The 20,181-nt window shown below is 41.0% G+C and overlaps 2 protein-coding genes across 4 annotated transcripts in view; both read right to left on the bottom strand.

Annotated features, from left to right (window-relative positions):
- Positions 1-8,752, bottom strand: part of LOC111977806 (histone acetyltransferase KAT6B) — a 45,258-nt gene extending 36,506 nt beyond the window's left edge. Inside the window, 2 exon segments of the mRNA XM_024007495.2 lie at positions 6,666-7,602; positions 8,566-8,752. Of these exon segments, the coding sequence (XP_023863263.1) occupies positions 6,666-7,316 (651 nt within the window). The 5' untranslated portion in view covers positions 7,317-7,602; positions 8,566-8,752.
- Positions 8,753-15,187: 6,435 nt separating this feature from the next.
- Positions 15,188-20,181, bottom strand: part of adkb (adenosine kinase b) — a 272,625-nt gene continuing 267,631 nt past the window's right edge. For all 3 annotated transcript variants that reach the window (XM_024007874.2, XM_024007873.2, XM_024007875.2), the window contains 2 exons: positions 17,883-17,969; positions 15,188-15,981 (listed from right to left, as the gene is read on the bottom strand). In XM_024007874.2, coding sequence (XP_023863642.1) covers positions 15,857-15,981; positions 17,883-17,969 — 212 coding nt within the window. In that variant the 3' untranslated portion in view covers positions 15,188-15,856. The remainder of the gene's footprint in view (positions 15,982-17,882; positions 17,970-20,181) is intronic.

The following is a 20,181-nucleotide window of genomic DNA, read 5'->3' as shown; positions in this document are numbered from 1 at the left end:
CGAATTGTCCCAGTTCCATTGATTTCCATACAATATCGATGTGAGTGAATCATTTGTGCACAATATTGATTACAGTAGAACAAGCTAATCAATTCCAGCTCCGAGTGGACCCTTGGCAAATGTATGTGCGTTTGCAGTTCATAAAAAGTTATAATTTAGGAAAATAAAAGTAATCTGAACACATGACTGACATGTGTAAAGAGCAATTTTTGTATTCAAAATATCACAACCTACATCAGCATATTGATTATGAATTTGGACAGCTAAAACCAGTGTTGAGACACTGGGCTATAAATCATAACAGGAAACAGCAACAGTATAATTTTCTACTTATGTTTTAGGAATATAAATTATTTTAACAATTCTTACGTGAATCTACTTAATTAGATAAGAACCACTGAATTAGCCTAGAAAACCTGCTGATGTAGTAAGCTATTGATGTTGATGATATTAGTGCAATTGTGAAATGATAAGTGCAGTGTATGTGTAGTTGATAAAGTCAAGTTTCACAACTTACACAGTACTTCAAAAATGTATAAAGCAAAAACCCTATGTGGCTAGCCTAGTCTGGGCTGGCCATTAGATATTTTTTGCAGTAGGAAACAGCCTCCGATTGGTGATTAAACAGAGAGAAAAATAAAAACCCTTAAAAGTGGTGCTCATCTGAAAAATAATAGAAAAAAAGAGAAAGAACACACAGCTAAAGAGAAGATATTACTGATTGACTAGGGGATTCCAAATTAAGTACATTAGAGGAAATTACAGTGCTTTAAAAAGGCACAGTTGTGTTCCATGGGGGGGGGTGGGGTTCTATTAGAAGACTGCTGTTCTAGAAGCCAGGCAGAGAGCAGTGCTGAAGAACAGGTTACATAACAGTAAGGGGAGAGAAGAAAAAAATTCCTTGCCTTTGTTGCAGCCAAACTCACTTTAGAATCGAATAAACTTTGACCCAAGACTGCTCTTTTCCAAGACTCTCATTTCCTATACCCACTAGTTATGCTTTGTTACTCGCTAACTTCAAGGACTAGAAAGAAGTAATCCTTTTGAGTAAACTAAAAGATCTTTGTAAACTAAAAGAACTTAGTGATGTCACCACCAAATAGCACAGGAGCTGAGTGTAATTGAAAAACTCCAAACTTATACAGAATAGGGCCAAGACATTTCTTATGAGGATAGATTTCTTGGTAATGACAAGCTTTTTATTACAGGAGGACAGTGTCTTAAAACAGAACTGTTTCACTTTGGTCTGACCACAAACACAAACTTGTGGCTGTATCGTCAAGGGTGTTATTTCCTGATATTCATAATGAAACTGAAGGGTAGATAATGTCTCCAATAGTGAAAATGCCAATCTAGAATGGTCTACTGTAGGCCTACACCATTTAAAAGTAGTAAATTACCAAATGATTAACATAAATGAATCCTTTCCATAACGTGGAGAGACAACATGTTAACGCAACTTTATACTCCCAAAGCCCTAYACTGTAATTCTACACAAAAGGGAGGAAAACTGTTTTATGGCAACAGTAATAGTAACCTTCCAATGTTTTGGCCTTCACTGTAAAGTCCTTTTCATTTGTCAAGTACAAAACTGCTGTCAATACAGTATTGTTCACATGCAGCATGAGTTACTGCTGAGTGATGGAGCCACAATCTCTGCAGAGTGAAAAAACACGTCTCATGCATCATGGTCAAGAGAAAGAAAATGAAGGCTAAGAGTTTTTAGGGGCCCTATATCAAGCCATACAGTCAGCTCCAAAATTATTTGACAGCGTTTCCCCTACATACATTTAGTAGAGGCGCAATGCAGCTGCTAAATCGTGGTCACCACTTAAAATACATACAGTACCAGTCAAAAGTTTGGACATCTACTCATTCAAGCGTTTTTCTTTATTTTTACTAATTTCTAAAATGTAGAATAATATTGAAGAGGTCACAAATATGAAATAGCACATATAGAACCATGTAGTAACCCAAAAATATTAAACAAATCAAAATATATTTTATATTTGAGATTCTACAAAAAGGAGCCACCCTTGGCCTTGATGACAGCGTTGCACACTCTTGCCATTCTCTCAACCAGCTTCATGAGGATGTTAATTGAAATTCATTCCAGGTGACAGGTGTGCATTGTTAAAAGTTAATTTGTGTAATTTCTTTCCTTCTTAATGCGTTGACCCAATTAGTTGTGTGACAAGGTAGGGGTGGTACACAGATGATAGTCCTATTTGGTAAAAGACCAAGTCCATATTATGTCAAGAACAGCTCAAATAAGCAAAGAGAAACAACAGTCCATCATTACTTTAAAACATGAAGGTAAGGAAATCCAGAAAATGTGAAGAACTTTGAAAGTTTCTTCAAGTACAGTAGCAAAAYCCATCAAGCGCCATGTTGAAACTGGCTCACATGAGGACCACCACAGGAAAGGAAGACACAGTTACCTCTGCTGCAGAGGATAAGTTCATTAGAGTTAACTGCATCTCAGATTGCAGGCCAAATAAATGCTTCACAGAGTTCAAGTAACAGACATCACAACATCAACTGATTCACGCAGACCATGAAGGCCAGCGTGAATCAGGCTTTCATGGTCGAATTTCTGCAAAGAAACCACTACTAAAGGACACCAATAATAAGAAGAGACTTGCTTGGGACAAGAAACACAAGCAATGGACATTAGACCAGTGGAAATCTGTCCTTTGGTCTGATGAGTCCAAATGTGAGATTCTTGGTTCCAACCGCCGTGTCTTTGTAAAACGCAGAATAGGTGAACGGATGATCTCTGCATGTGTGGTTCCCACCGTGAAGCATGGAGGTGGCGGCGTGATGGTGCTTTGCTTGTGACACGGTCAGTAATTTATTTAGAATTCAAGGCACACTTAACCAGCATGGCTACCACAGCATTCTGCAGCGATACGCCGTCCCATCTTTTATTTTATTTTTTTATGACAGGACAATGACCCAACACACCTCCAGGCTGTGTAAGGGCCATTTGACCAAGAAGGAGAGTGATGGAGTGTTGCATCAGATGAACTGGTCTCCACAATCACCCAACCTCAACCCAATTGAGATGGTTTGGGATGAGTTGGACCGCAGAGTAAAGGAAAAGCAGCAAACAAGTGCTCAGAAGATGTGGGAACTCCTTCAAGACTGTTGGAAAAGCATTCCAGGTGAAGCTGGTTGAGAGAATGCCAAGAGTGGGTGAAGCTGTAATCACGGCAAAGGGTGGCTACTTTGATATAAAACATATATTTGGATTTATTTAACACTTTTTTGGTTACAACATAATTCCATCTGTGTTATTTCATAGTTTTGATGTCTTCACTATTATTCTACAATGTAGAAAATAGTACAAATAAAGAAAAACCCTTGAATGAGTAGGTGTGTCCAAACTTTTGACTGGTACTAACACACACAAGGAATTCAGACCCCTTGACTTCCTCCACATTTTATTACTGTTATTACTGTTACTCTAAAATTGATTAAATWGTTTATTCTCCTCTCATCAATCTACACATAATACCCTGTAATGACAAGGCAAATATATAAAGAAAAAAAATMAAATATCAGATTTACATAAGTATTCAGACATTTTACTTTGAATCTTCATCCTAGGCTGAGTTCCTGAGCAGGTATTCATCAAGGATCTCTGTACTTCTTTCCCTTTATCCTGACTGGTCTCCCAGTCCCTGCCGCTGAAAAACATCTCCACAGCATGATGCTGCCACAATCATTCTTCACCGTAGGGATGGTGCCAGGTTTCCTCCAGACGTGACGCTTGGCATTCCGGCCAAAGAGTTCAATCTTGGTTTCATCACACCAGAGAATCTTGTTTTCTCATGGTCTGAGTTCATGGACTGTCATGTGCATTTTACAGAGGAGTGGCTTCCATCTGACCACTCTACCATAAAGGCCTGATTTGTGGAGTGCTGCAGAGATGGTTGTCCTTCTGGAAGGTTCTCCCATCTCCACTCTGGGGTTCTTGGTCACCTCCCTGACCAAGGCCCTTCTCCCCCGATTGCGCAGTTGGGCCAGGTGGCCAGCTGTAGGAAGAGTCTTGGTGGTTCCAAACTTCGTCCATTTAAGAATGATAGAGGCCTCTGTTCTTGGGGACCTTCAATGTTGCAGAAATGTTTTGGTACCCTTCCCCAGATCTGTGCCTCGACACATTCCTCTCAGATTTCTACGGACAATTCCTTCGAATGGCTTGCACGGTCAACTGTGGGACCTTATATAGACAGGTGTGTGCCTTTCCAAGTCATGTCCAATCTATTGAATGTACCACAGGTGGACTCCAATCAAGTTGTAGAAACATCTCAAGGATGATCAATGGAAACAGGATGCACCTGAGCTCAATTTCAAGTCTCATAGCAAAGGGTCTGAATATGTATGTAAATAAGGTGTCTTTATTTTTTATAAATTTGCTAAAAAAATATATTTTAAACTGTTTTCGCTTTGTCATTATGGGGTATTGTGTGTAGATTGATGAGGATTATTATATATWTTTTTTTAATTCATTTTAGAAAAAAGCTGTAATGTAACAAAATGTGGAAAAAGGTAAGGGGTCTGAGACTATCCAAATGCACTGTACATATGCCCCAGGAAGACCTCACCCCCCCCCCCCCATGCAGGAAGACCCCCGCTAGACCCCATTCAGCCGCGCTCCGATAACTGCCACAGCTGCTGAAAAAAAATAGTCTTATAAAATCAGCTGGTGAAAAAATCTTATATTAATATAATTGCTCAGAGAACAATTTTGGTTAACAAGTAAATAAAAATAATTATTGGCAACCCTAAAGATTCAAATCAAACTAAATGAAATCTGCATTAACATTCTACTTTAAAAAAAAATATTTCAGTTTAAGGAACAGTATTGTGGCCTTCCACGGCTAAAATCCCTTTGTCATCCATCACCATGTGGAATGCCAAAAATGTATGGAACTCAGAACTCATGAGTCAAATGGTTGTTGACTTTCAAAAAAAGCAGGCAATGCGTAGAAAAATAATAATATAGCACTTACCACTATTAGAGCAATTATTACAAATTTAAAACCACTGGAACAGTGGTAAACGTGCCTGGTAGAGGGTGCATTTGTATCTTGTCCCCATTCAGTGAGGAAGATGATTTGGGAGGCAAAGAAAAGTCCAAGGGCCACAGTTGGAGAATTACAGAACTTGGTTGCATCTTGGGGTAACCAAGTCTCTTAATCTACAATTAAACGTCACCTCCATGCCAATAGGCTATTTGGAAGGGTTGCCATAAAAAATCCTTTATTGAGAGAAACCGACACATGTAAATGCCTGGAGTTTGTTAAAGGCATTGGCACTTGGACCGGAACCGGATGGTATGGTCAGATGTTACAAAAATAGAGGTCTTTGGCCATGCACACCAGCGGTGGGTTTGGCATCAAAAGAAGGATGCATATGCAAAAAAAGAACTTCATTCCTAATGTAAAATAAGGTGATGGACCTTTGATGTTATGGGGCTGTTTTGCTTGCACTGGGCCTGAGGTCCTTGTTAAGGTCAARGGCATCATCAACTGTACTAGGACATTTTAGCCAAAAACCTGGTTGCATCTGCCTGGAAGCTGAAACTTGGCCGCAATTGGATGTTCCAGCAAGACAATGACCCCAAGCACACATCAAAATATACAAAGAAATGGTTAACTGACCACCAAAAAAAAATCAACATTTTGCAATTGCCATCTCAGTCTCCGGACTTGAACCACATTGAAAACCTGTGGTTTGAATTGAGGGCAGTCCATAAGCGCATGCCAAATTATATATATATATATATCAAGGATCTGGAAAGATTCTGCACAGAGGAATGGTCTAAGATCCCTCCCAATGTGTTTTCCATTCTCATAAAACATTATAGAAAAAGGCTCAGTGTCCTAGCAAGGGGAGGGTGCTGGAGTATTGAAAACAGGGGTGTTGATAATTTTGTCACCTATCTTTTTTAGATTTGTATTACTTGTTAAACATATTTGAGCAAGTGTATTAGTATAAAATAATTGACCCATAAAATTATATATTACACACAACCCTGTGTTCTCAAAGACAAATAACTTAAAGCTACTGTACGTCATTTACTCTCTGTCTATAACAACATAGCCCATCTATTCTGCCAAACAAATGCAAAAATGGCCAATTGGTTACAAAGTATTTTCCTGAGCAGAGGAAATGTCAACAAGGCCTAGTAGTTTCCTAAAGTACACACTGAACTAGCTAGGAGATCTACTGAGTAGCTGTGTTTCCAAGCAGCAATATTATATCACAACAGCTTGATTTAAGCCCACAAGAGCTCTGCTATTCATCACAAAACTGTCAGCTATCATCCAATTGCATTCCTCAAGTGCAGCATCATCACCCAGTGCTTGAAGCCGATTAGGCATGATCAGTGAGAGCATCAAGTCCTTAACCAAATGAGACTGAATATTCCAAAATGAGACATATTGGTCAAACAACAATCTAGTGTTTATTTTGCCGGCTAAAGGGATAATATATGCCATTTAGCAGACGATTTTTACCAAAGAGGGGGATATATTATCGACATAAAGGATTCAGAGGCTATGAGTAGCATACTGTACCTAGTGAAAGAAGCCTTGGAATACACAGTATTATCAGCAGGCTACTATAATACATAACCTAGTATCAGTATACTGTACCTGGTCACTCTCATGTGGAAGAAGAGTGACACACTGAAGAGCCAATGGGGAAGCACCTGGACACCTCTGGCTCCTCCCCTCTGCTCCACTACCCCCCTGGTTTAACCTGTAGAGTGGGCCGGTCTTCTCCAGCCGGCCGTTGTTGACTGCTCGTTTGGCGGACAGTCGTAACCTCTGCTGAAACCCTGGGTTGTCCAGGACATGTGATAGATCATCCTGGTTCCTTAGGTACCTCTGGATGTTCTTCAGAGAGGAACCGTGGTTATCATCCAGACCCTCGATGGCCCTCCTCAGAATTTTATTCCAGTCAACGTGGCGAAGGTCACTGGGATTCCATATAGATCCTTTAGACAATGGGACAGAGAGGTTTGCACTAACAGGTTTGAGCGATGATGTTGTTGATGAAGATACTCCTCTCCCAGGGTGCTCAGGGTCTTTGTACGACACGCTCCCCTTATTGGTGACTTTGAGAATGGAACCATCGTGAACACTTAACTCCAACTGCTCCAGAACGGTCCTCTTGTCCAATCTGTGTAAGGTAGCCACCGCATGACAAATCCGCTCGTCGGAAGGCCTCTGTTTTTGCCTTTTGATTTTCTGTATTGCTTCTAGAATCCACTCCGTATACAGAGGGTTAGCAAGTTCCACCATGGTTAAACAATGATATTTAGGAAAAAGTGATCCATAGAGAATATCCCTTGTTGTTGTGAAACATTTGATACATCCAACACATCTTGAAGGTCAAAAAGTAATGTTCCACCTCAGCATCAATACATTCCTGCTGTAAATCCTCATCCAAGGTGGAAGCTCACATGTAACCTCAAAATAAGATGAAAGTAGCTAGATAGTAAATTCCTCGAAGGTTGGGACAGTTACCGACCGACTTGGAACACGATTCCTTCGAATGACGCTAGTTCCTTCAAGATCCAAATGATAACTTAAAAGAAAAAACACAGATAGTCATAAACAGTCAAATAAGATCACAAGTCAAAAATATGCAATACTGTACCCTAACAATAACAGAGCCAGAATTTCTATATATTTGTTTCAACCAGCACCTTAACTGAATCTCAAGTACTAGTAGCCCATGGTCACATTAGACAATAACTAGATTGTTTTGATTACTGGTAGTGAATTGTGAGAGATCGGCCTAGTATACACTTTATACATTGGGCCATGACCAATATAAGTGTTTTTGGATTAGTAGGCTAGGCTATATTCTGAGACCTCACCATAACATTTACTGAAAAGCAGACCAAGACAACATGAAATGAAGGTCAACAACACTCAAGAGAAACAGATGGATTATAAAGCAGTTCAGACGGATTGAAGATGATTCTAGGTAGGTTAGGGATAGGCTAATGTTACTTAATCCGTAGTCTGAGTCTGATACTATAATCCACCGAATGACCTAACCTCATGCAATAGTTTGTGGTAAAATAATGATTAAGATGAATTTGTCATGACACTGACTACAGTCATAACAACAAGAGAGATTAAATGTCACCTGTTAAATATATGTTAAAACACCTATCAGAATTACTTGTGATATCATTTGTGTTATTTTTTTGTTGATAGTTAAATGCTTCATTGTAACAGCACCAGCTGACTAAACTAGGCTACTCAGTGTTTCTAAATCAGCTACAATGTAGAACAAGAAGGGCAATGGAGTTTGACTTCTTGCACGCGAGTTTGACAGCTTGTATGCGTAACGAGTGATAAACAAGGATTTGTTCATTTTAGCAGTCGGCGCGAGCTTGAACGTTAGCCGCACACGATCAATTCATATTGTTACACTTTTTGACAGCTGCGGAGGAAWGGTTACCGGAAATTTATGACGGCAATTTATGTTCAAACTAACATGAGACGCTTACGAACGAGAAGATAATATGTAACTAACCTTGCTTGTATCAGTTGAGTTGTAGGAAAAAACATTGCTGCCTGCATTAATGACGTGACCTAAACAGTCGCCATTTTGTTACAATGTTGTAGTTTACATAAATCCGACATGACGCTGATTACAATCCAATGGAGTCTCATTAAACCTTACCTACACTAATGTGCCCTCCCTAGCAACTTTAATATTGGCTGTAAAGGCAAGATCCGATTTCTGGTTTGATAAAGTACATGTCAATCATTATATATGAGCTCACTTTAGAAGGGACTGCGTTGGCTGCTTGATCTGTCACTACACTCAATTGAACCGCCTCTTAAGGTGTCTTCTCGTATCATGGTTTGATGTTGTATTTACCCTGAGCACTTATCGTTTGACTGAATAAGTCGGTGCACTATAGGGACAATTTAATATACCTTTGTATCTCAATTAGATTGTCATTCATTAACATACAAGTTACCGCAGGTCAGTGGTTAAATTAATGATTTCTGGTTAAACTATATCCTGTGTCAAACGACAGCCCACCTTTACTACGACTCCTCCTTGAAACAATTGGTTACACTTCAAAATTATTTGGATCATTTTAGACTTTAATTGGTTGTTTGTTAAATCCATCATTTATTTGCAAAAAAAACGGCGAAGACTTGACTGCTGATTTAAAGCAGCAAGTTTTAAAAAGGTTTGAAGGTGATGGGCTATTATCGTGCTATGGTTGTCCATGCTACCCGACACTTCTTTCCCCACAAACTGGTGTTCTCATTTTATTTTCCACTCTTGTGGAAATTCACTATAGCCTATTCCCAGAAGCACTGACAATTCACTGATTTCAGTTTTCACCAACTCATGTAGGCTACCAAACGTTTACGGGTGGGCTACATCATAATAAATAGGGCACACTATAAATAATCATTCAGAATTTCTTATCCATCAAGCGGTAGAATTTCTCTACATAGCACGAGTGCCTGCCTGTGTTAGGCTACAGCGATCATCAACATTCTACCGTGTAAATTATGACAATACTTATTATCTGTATTATCTTGCACTGCATTTCCGACTAGAAAATAAACACATGGGGGGGGGGGGGAATTCCACATAGCCTACAAACGGAGTAGTTGACCCGGGAAATCGGAGTAGCGGCATCTTCACTGTGCCTCAATAATAAATGTATTGCTACAGTTTCGCGATCCATCCATTTCTCACTCGACTCGCAGGTCCATTCTCGTTTACACATTATTAGTCAGTGATATAAGGTCTCCTTGGAATGTAGGCTACATCGTTTACAAAATGTTCCGAACGACGCTGGGCAAGGAGGCAAAACAATTTACGCAAGTTTTATGCAAGGATGAACATGTAACCAGTGAGAGAAAAAGGCATCGGCTAGCTACCGTAAATATTTGCTGGTAGTTACCTCTTCAAGTTTTCTTTATCGGATACAGTCCTCTTCTTTATTAACACGATGACTGAAACGACGATCGGATATAAATAATCACACTCACAGCGGCACATCCATAGGGGGGTTTCCTTGTATTTTTAATCTCTAAACGATTCGCTGAAGGCTCGCGCTGAGACAGAGAGGACCTGATAACAACTAATTGAAAGGTTAATCTACATAGCAGCCTGTGACAAAGTGGTACCTCCCTCCCCCTTCTTCTTCACTGTAGACATCCCTACTTCAGTCAGTGAAGTGGAGCAGACCGTCGCCCCTGTAGCAGTAGCGCTTCCCCAATGATCATAGCGGCAAATGTAATGTCACTTTCACTTTCCACATTAAAATGTCCCGGGATGTGCATGGGAAGATTACATTTTTTTTGCAACACGTCTTGATGTCTTTATCCAGGGCTGTATTCTGCGAGTGGTATAATACTTGCACAGCTAGTGTACAAATTGACATTGGCATTAATTGCCGTTATCCGGAATAACTTCCTAGATAATACAGCCTATTGGGCCACCTTATTTCCAAGCATCTTCTGATCATAGAACCAGCTGGATAGGTATTTTTGCAGAGGGACTGTTAAATTGACCCAATCCTAATATAATGAAGACATCAAGTCCTTGATCATGATCACAACATAAAATCGTTATGAATAATGACACCTACAAAAAATTATATTGATATCATTTTAAAGGAAGACAGACAAGACAAAGAATCATAGTCTATTAAATGGACACCAATAAATCAACAGTATGATTCAATCATATTATGGAAATTATCCATCAACAACCTCAAGATGTTACAGCTGCTGCCTACACTAATTTGTGTGTGAAATCCATCCCTGCTCTTTCCTTCAATGCCCACATTAGTCACGTCTGTAAAACGTCATTCTTTCACCTGAATAACATCTCCCGCATAAGACCCTCTCTCACCACATCTGACGCAGAAAAACTAATCCATGCACTCATTTTATCCGGAATTGATTATGGAAACGCAGTTRTTGGGGGCCTGACTGCAAATTTAATTCATCAACTTGAGCTCAGCTAAAACAGTGCCGCAAGTATTCTAGCACAAACAAAAAAAGTCTGCGCACATCACCCGCATCCTTGCTGAGCTCCATTGGCTACATGTTCCTCAAGTAATTTACTATAAAATTCTCCACCTCGTTTACAATGCCCTAAATGGAATCGGACCCGCCTACCTGTTAGACATTCTCTCCCCCTATGAACCTCCACGCACCCTACTACGTTCGAACCAGGCCAAACTCCTCCATGCCCACAGGACTAGGCTCTGCACAATGAGGGGCATATTTTTGTTGTAGCCCCAGACACACACACCTGATTCAACTTGTCAAATAATCATCAAGCTCTCAATGAGTTGAATCAGGTGAATTTGTCTGGGGCTACAACAAAAATGTGTGCTGTTGGGGGTACTAGAGGACTGGAGTTGGGAAACTGATATAGGGTGCCATTTGGGACGTAGTTGGAGCATGTGCCATCCACACAGTCTGACCATCCCCCATCTCTCCTCTCTCTCTCAAACCTTGCCAACTGCCACCCAGTGCTGTTCAGCAACACTGCTGCCCATCTGCGGGGCAAAACACTGGTCTGGTCTGCTCTGGCTACGTCCCCAGTCAGTCAATTCCCATCCCAAATGGAACCCTATTCCCTGTGTTGGGCACTACTTTTGACCAGGACCCTTTCATTTTGTTCCAAATGCCACCCTATTTCCTATATAGTGCACTACTTTTGACCAGGGCCCACAGGATCTCTCCCAAATTGCACCCTATTCCCTATATAGTGCTCTTGGGATGCAGACACACTGCTTTTGCTTTTCACGCAGTCAAAGAAGGGATGGTGCTGATGAATGAGGGTAAATACCAGACATACGAATTGTGTTCTTTCTTTGAAAATATAACTCTCATATGATGAGCCCAAATTTGCCAACGCCATATGTTCTTCTAGCAGCTCTGATCTAATTGAACTCTGTATATGTATAAATTAAGAACATTAGAAGTTGGTAGAATTCAGACTTGGGTATCGCACACCCCAAGGGAGAAACAGGGGACCTTAGCCAGTTAGTTGCTGAGACAGAGACAATGACACATCCGTAACATTTAAACTACTGTTCTTACACTTTAAAATGAAGTAAAGCACGGTAGAAAAGTGTGGTTAACAGTTTTTCTTCTCGCGGTAAACTACGCCGCATTCCTCATTCTCATTACTTAATCATGGTTCCATCTTTTTGTTTCAGTCCAAAATCGCATCTTATTCTCTATTTAGGGCACTACTTTTGACCAGTAGTGCACAAAATAGAGAATAGGGTGCCATTTGTCACGCATTCTTTGTGTTTGTGTTTTGCCATCTGTCAAGTTGAGAAGCAAATGAACCAGCTGCTACGGAGTGTGATCTCTGCCAATCAGAAATGTGGTCCTTTTCAAAGCGCATCTGTGTGAAACCTTAAAACGCTGATGAAAAAAGTGTCTCAAAGTTGTTAATAACATTTTGGCTAGAGCCTGTTTTCACCTAGATGCCCCTGATTAACATAAACGCATAAACCAAGCATCATTAAATGGATCTACAGCCCTTTGCATAAGAGGTGTTTGAATAGGATCACTCTTCACATTTAATGAGCCCAGAAATTAAAGGGAAAATATATGCAAACAGGTTGAGTTCTGTACTATTATTTATACACAATATGAAAATGGCATATTGCATAATGTGTTTTTGTATTTCAGTTTTTCAGTTTCACAGTTATATGGGACATAGGCATATTTTGACCTCAGTCTATGATAATAGTATTAGGTTATAGGCTACAGTTTGTATATACTACTGTTAAAGGAGCAATGTAGTACTGGCTCAGAACCTATTCCCTATATAGTGCACTACTATTGACCAGAACCTTATTAGGGAGGCAAAAATAAATGGATAAAGGGGTTTAAGAAAAATTGTCCCTGGTCAAAAGTAGTACATCATCTAGGGAATAGGGTGCCATTTGGCACATATCTCAATTTCTCTCAATCCCCATTATCCACTACTTGTGGCCCCCCATGCCTGGAGGGAGGAAGGGACAGTCTGGGGCCTCTCGGTGATCCTTGTCTCCCCTATCCAACACCCGGCAACAGCACAGCTGGGTGCGGGGGGATCAGCCAGCTGGGTGCAGGATCAGCCTAATTTCCAGTGCTCTCTAATGATCACCATGAAGAGGCACCTCTAATCCCATAATTGAGAGAAACGACCTCCAGCAGCCGTGGCGCCATCATCCCAAATGGAACCTCAGTCCTTATATAGTGCACTACTTTTGACCAGGGCCCATAGGGAGACCATTGGGCTCTGGTCAAAAGTAGTGAACTATTAAGAAATAGGGTGCCATTTTGGACGTATTTATAGAGATTCGGGAGTCTGGGAGAATCCAGTTAGAACCCTACGAGCCCCTTGGAGATTACCCAGCTCTCTGGTCTGTACTAGGACACCCAGGCTTGGGGCTGGATCTGGCCTGCCCTAGACCCCGTTTTGCTAATGATGGAGGTTTATCTGTTTTCCCATCATGCTTTACAATACAGTAGTCTAAATTATTAGCTTGCTGCAAACACATCTAAATTCAGAAAAAAAAGAAACTACAATTTTTCAGGACCCTGTCTTCAAAGATAATTTGTAAAAATCCAAATAACTTCACAGATCTTCATTGTAAAGGGTTTAAACACTGTTTCCCATGCTTGTTCAATGAACCATAAACAATTAATGAACATGCACCTGCTGAACGGTCGTTAAGACACTAACAGCTTATAGACGGTAGGCAATTAAGGTCACAGTTATGAAAACTTAGGACACTAAAGAGGCCTTTCTACTGACTCTGAAAAACACCAAAAGAAAGATGCCCAGGGTCCCTGCTCATCTGCGTGAACGTGCCTTAGGCATGCTGCAAGGAGGCATGAGGACTGCAGATGTGGCCAGGGCAATAAATTGCAATGTCCGTACTGTGAAACGCCTAAGACAACGCTACAGGGAGACAGGATGGACAGCTGATCATCCTCGCAGTGGCAGACCACGTGTACAACACCTGCACAGGATCGGTACATCTGAACATCACACCTGCGGGACAGGTACAGGATGGCAACAACTGCCCGAGTTACACCGGGAACGCACAATCCCTCCATCAGTGCTCAGACTGTCCGCAATAGGCTGAGAGAGGCTGGACTGAGGGCTTGTAGGCCTGCTGTAAGGCAGGTCCTTACCAGAAATCACCGGCAACAACGTCGCACAAACCCACCATCGCTGGACCAGACAGGACTGGCAAAAAGTGTTCTTCACTGACGAGTCACGGTTTCACCAGGGGTGATGGTCAGATTCGCGTTTATCATTGAAGGAATGAGCGTTACACCGAGGCCTGTACTCTGGAGCGGGATCGATTTGGAGGTGGAGGGTCCGTCATGGTCTGGGGCGGTGTGTTACAGCATCATTGGACTGAGCTTGTTGTCATTGCAGGCAATCTCAACACTGTGCGTTACAGGGAAGACATCCTCCTCCTTCATGTGGTACCCTTCCTGCAGGCTCATCCTGACATGACCCTCCAGCATGACAATGCCACCAGCCATACTGCTCGTTCTGTGCGTGATTTCCTGCAAGACAGAAATGTCAGTGTTCTGCCATGGCCAGCGAAGAGCCCGGATCTCAATCCCATTGAGCACGTCTGGGGCCATTCCCCCCAGAAACTTGCAGGTGCCTTGGTGGAAGAGTGGGGTAACATCTCACAGCAAGAACTGGCAAATCTGGTGCAGTCCATGAGGAGGAGATGCACTGCATTACTTAATGCAGCTGGTGGCCACACCAGATACTGACTGTTACTTTTGATTTTGACCCCCCTTTTGTTCAGAGACACATTATTAAATTTCTGTTAGTCACATGTCTGTGGAACTTGTTCAGTTTATGTCTCAGTTGTTTAATCTTGTTATGTTCATACAAATATTTACACATGTTAAGTTTGCTGAAAATAAACGCAGTTGACAGTGAGAGGACGTTTCTTTTTTTGCTCAGTTGGTTAGAATGGGTGAAAGATCTACACCGCCTGTTACAATAACACAACAGTCATTATCTTTAGTAGCCAGTAGGATGCAGAAAATGATTAGCTTGCTGCAACCACACCTTCAATCATTCATCAAAAAGTGGTTGGAATGGATGAAAGATATACACAGCTTGGTATTATGGCAACAGTCAAACTCTTTATGCATTTGTTACTTTACGTATTACATTCAAGATGACAAGGCATTGGAAATGTGGTGTGAAGGCATTGTATGAACTCAAGGAACATTTGACAAAGTCTCAGACCACCCACGCCTGTTGTTTTAATGAACAATTTTGTGCGTCATGGCAAAACGAACTTGGCAACATTTAAGAAAATAATAATAATATCAAACTCCACATTTCAGACATTACTTTATTCATAGTAGGGCCCTGAGTTTTTCTAGACCACGTATTGACCTGGCGAGGAAAAACACCTGGTCCTTAGTATTAGACATCGTAACCTTTTAATAGCAAAGCCAAAACAATCAAGAGATTTAAATGAGAGTTAATATTTAGTGGTTTTGAACTGACAGATGGTGCATAGAAAGTGGAGTGTTGTTTAGAAAGTTGTTTAAAAAGTAATCTACTAAAGCAAATTGAATCACTGATGATCAATAATCTCACAGTAAATTACAACACATAGCAACAATGTTGTTGACCGGTTATATCCATGGAATTATTGTAAACTTTAAACAAACTTTATACACACAACTTTGAGGCACATACATACATACACACAGCTTTATGCAGGTGTTTGTAAGGTAAGGAAAATACATTTGTGGTAGGGGGAAAATGGTTGGGTACATCAAGGGAAGTCAGGTTTCTCAGGGAAGGTACATCCTGCTCGTCTGATAATGACGTTGGCTGCATAGTGGCCAGCACGGATACACTCCTCCAACGGCCTCTCCTGGACCAGCTCTGACAGGAAGCCTGGGAGGAGAGAGAGAGGTGAGAAGCAAGGGTCAGGGGTCAGTAAAAGACTATAGCAGAGAAGAAAAGTTTATTAAAGTGTCACTCCTCAATATAACATTTGACAGAATGGTTTGAATTCCAGGGGGTGGGGAGGGCTGGGCCCCCCTATAAGACAATCAGAACTCCCCTGGAGATGTATCAAAGGAATAGAACATGGGAATATAATTGGTTAATTGGGCATCTATATACAGTGGGGAGAACAAGTATTTGATACACTGCCGATTTTGCAGGTTTTCCTACTTACAAAGCATGTAGAGGTCTGTAATTTCTATCATAGGTACACTTCAACTGTGAGAGACGGAATCTAAAACAAAAATCCAGAAAATCACATTGTATGATTTTTAAGTAATTAATTTGCATTTTATTGCATGACATAAGTATTTGATCACCTACCAACCAGTAAGAATTCCGGCTTCACAGACCTGTTAGTTTTTTCTTTAAGAAGCCTCCTGTTCTCCACTCATTACCTGTATTAACTGCACCTGTTTGAACTCGTTACCTGTTAAAACACACCTGTCCACACACTCAATCAAACAGACTCCAACCTCTCCACAATGGCCAAGACGAGAGAGCTGTGTAAGGACATCAGGGAAAAAATTGTAGGCCTGCACAAGGCTGGGATGGGCTACAGGACAATAGGCAAGCAGCTTGGTGAGAAGGCAACAACTGTTTGGCGCAATTATTAGAAAATGGAAGAAGTTCAAGATGACGGTCCAATCACCTCGGTCTGGGGCTCCATGCAAGATCTCACCTCGTGGGGCATCAATGATCATGAGGAAGGTGAGGGATCAGCCCAGAACTACACAGCAGGACCTGGTCAATGACCTGAAGAGAGCTGGGACCACAGTCTCAAAGAAACATTAGTAACACACTACGCCGTCATGGATTAAAATCCTGGCAGCGCACGCAAGGTCCCCTGCTCAAGCCAGCGCATGTCAGGCCCGTCTGAAGTTTGCCAATGACCATCTGGATGATCCAGAGGAGGAATGGGAGAAGGTCATGTGGTCTGATGAGACAAAAATAGAGCTTTTTTGGTCTAAACTCCACTGCCGGGTTTGGAGGAGGAAGAAGGATGAGTACAACCCAAGAACACCATCCCAACCGTGAAGCATGGAGTGAAACATCATTCTTTGGGGATGCTATCTGCAAAGGGGAACAGGACGACTGCACCGTATTGAGGGGAGGATGGATGGGGCCATGTATCGCGAGATCTTGGCCAACAACCTCCTACCACTCAGTAAGAGCATTGAAGATGGGTCGTGGCTGGGTCTTCCAGCATGACAACGACCCGAAACAACACAGCCAGGGGCAACAAAGGAGTGGCTCCGTAAGAAGCATCTCAAGGTCCTGGAGTGGCCTAGCCAGTCTCCAGACCTGACACCAATAGAAAATCTTTGGAGGGAGCTGAAAGTCCGTATTGCCACGCGACAGCCCCGAAACCTGAAGGATCTGGAGAAGGTCTGTATGGGGAGTGGGCCAAAATCCCTGCTGCAGTGTGTGCAAACCTGGTCAAGAACTACAGGAAACGTATGACCTCTGTAATTGCAAACAAAGGTTTCTGTACAAATATTAAGTTCTGCTTTTCTGATGTATCAAATACTTATGTCATGCATAAAATGAAATTAATTACTTCAAAACATCCAATGTGATTTCTGGATTTTTGTTTTAGATTTCGTCTCTCACAGTTGAAGTGTACGCTTATGATAAAAATTACAGACCTCTACATGCTTTGTAAGTAGGAAAACCTGCAAAATCGGCAGTGTATCAAATACTTGTTCTCCCCACTGTATATGCTGTGGATAGGATCATTGGCAGAAACAAGAGAGAAACCAGGGAGGAGACAGACTAGTGTACTGCACCTCCCACAAAGGCATCTCCTGCTCCGTTAGTGTCCACAATGTCGTTCTGGTCAATGTCCAGGACAGAAAACATGGTCACCTTCTCGCCTGGGGGGGGGATAGATAGAGAGAAGAAATTGAGGATTAGGCATATCATTTAGTTAATTATTATGATCTATATCAGGGTTTCCCAAACCCAGTCCTGCCCTAGCACTACACAGCTGATTCAAATAACTGACTCATCATCAAGCTTTGATTATTTCAATAAGCTGTGTAGTGCTAGGGCAAAAACCAACCAGGACTGATTTTGGGAAACCCTGATCTATATGACCCTGGGTCAAAGATCAAAGAATACCATGCTTCCAAATGTCATACACACTGTGATCAGTCAGTTGAGCGTGATTTCACAAGCGATATCTTCAGCTGTGATTTGGCCGACTTCACAATACAATAAAAATGCATAGTGGTGACATGCCTCGACACTTTCAACTCAGTATCATATCAAGATGGATAAGGGTTCTAGGCCATGAAAGAACAAGTTAAGGTTTCACTTTGAAATCCATTAAATGAGTACTGTACAGGATTAGGATCTTAATTTGATCACCCTGTTTGCGAAGACCTTTCCTGCAATACAGGAAATGTAAACTTGTAGTATATTTGAGGTTTAAAAAGTCTTCTGAAGTTTGTAATTTCCACTTTGAAATTTGAGACTTGAATTGTCCCTTACGAAAAATGTATCAACCCCTACAKAAATCTCCATGAATTATAATCCTGTTGCTGCAGGATTATTTTCCTGCTGTAGAAATCTGGCTCAAATTAAGATCCTACATCTGTATATTATCTTCAGTGGGATGTAGTTCTTCAATTATCAGTAGCACATGTACTTCAAAAGAAACTTCAAGTCAAAAAAAGGAAACTGGCAGGGAGAAAAAAAAAGAAAATCTACCAGACAACAAAGTATTGAGGTATAGAATGACATTAGATCAGCAACTTATGTCAGTACAATCCAAACCACACACAGGGTCTTCAAACAAGGCAAGGTCTGTGTCCCAAATGGCACCATATTTAGTACACTCCTTTTGATCAGAGCTCTATCGAAAAGTAGTGTACTATATCGGAAGTAGGGTGCCGTTTGGGATGCATCCAAGGGCTCTGGTGCCGACATGAACCTTCAAACAGGTGTGGGAGACAAAAGACTGACGTTTAGATGAAAGGAACATGAGGAGGCTGACAGAGTTCTTATTGGGTAGGAAAGATCTAGGAATTTGGGATTTAAAGCCACAATCTGCAATTTGTTTTCAATGGGTATATGCACTAAGTGTACAAAACATTAGGAACACTCAGTGTATAGCTATCACTATTACCATACATAGCTGTAATATTGCAGATTGCACCTTTAAAGAGACAAGAAAAGAGCTAACAATAAGCATAATGTAACGTGACGAGGCCCACTGCTAATAGAACAACAGTTCACGGATTCATTTTGTAGTTGCAAGACAAGACAACGCCGCCTCATCAATTTCAACAAAACTCCTAAACATCCTCAGAGTCCAGTGTCATACATGAATAAGACTCAAAGTAATTATCTTGAATTACATAGCATATTATGCATATACTGTAGGCCTTTCAAACAAATCAAGCCACCATGTGAAAATAAAAAATAAAAATTGTCAGCAATAGTTTCACAAATGTTGGCTGGTGTTATGATCTGACCTGATGTCAGTAAGGTTTTAACCATAGAATGTTCTAACACGCCTTGATTAATGAAGCCTATGTGGCACAGTGACCAGTCGGTCACATTGATATGACCAACTATTTGGGGCGGCAGGTAGCCTAGTGGTTAGAACGTAAAAAAAAAAAATCAGCACATAGGCTTCTCAGTCTGAGAGAACATTCCGCCCTCCTTTCAAGGAAGCAGCTGATTGTTACTTTGATAATAAATCACAATAAAACCGAGATCCTTTTATGATCAGCTAATTAGTGCCATAACGACTTTGCTTAATTCATGTTGCAAATTAAGCATGTGGACCCTTCCTCCTCCCTATTGAAAATGATTAACCACACGCACATCTTAACATATACATTGTGATTTTAATAAATCACAATTTGTCAATTATTCTACAGTTAACAGATTAAAATGATAAATTGTGAGATGTGTGTGTATTTAAAGAGGAGGAATGAATTAAAAACACATACACAAGACAATGTCTGTGTCCCAAATGGCACCCTATTCCGCCTACAGTGCATCTTTTATTTTTTTTTATTTTTTTATAGTGCACTACCAATAGGGCTCTGGTCAAAATTTTAAAGGCAATAGGGT

Source organism: Salvelinus sp. IW2-2015, linkage group LG18 (genome assembly GCF_002910315.2).
Source record: "Salvelinus sp. IW2-2015 linkage group LG18, ASM291031v2, whole genome shotgun sequence".
Classification (NCBI taxonomy): Eukaryota; Metazoa; Chordata; class Actinopteri; order Salmoniformes; family Salmonidae; genus Salvelinus; species Salvelinus sp. IW2-2015.
This window is presented reverse-complemented; position numbering and strand designations above follow the sequence as displayed.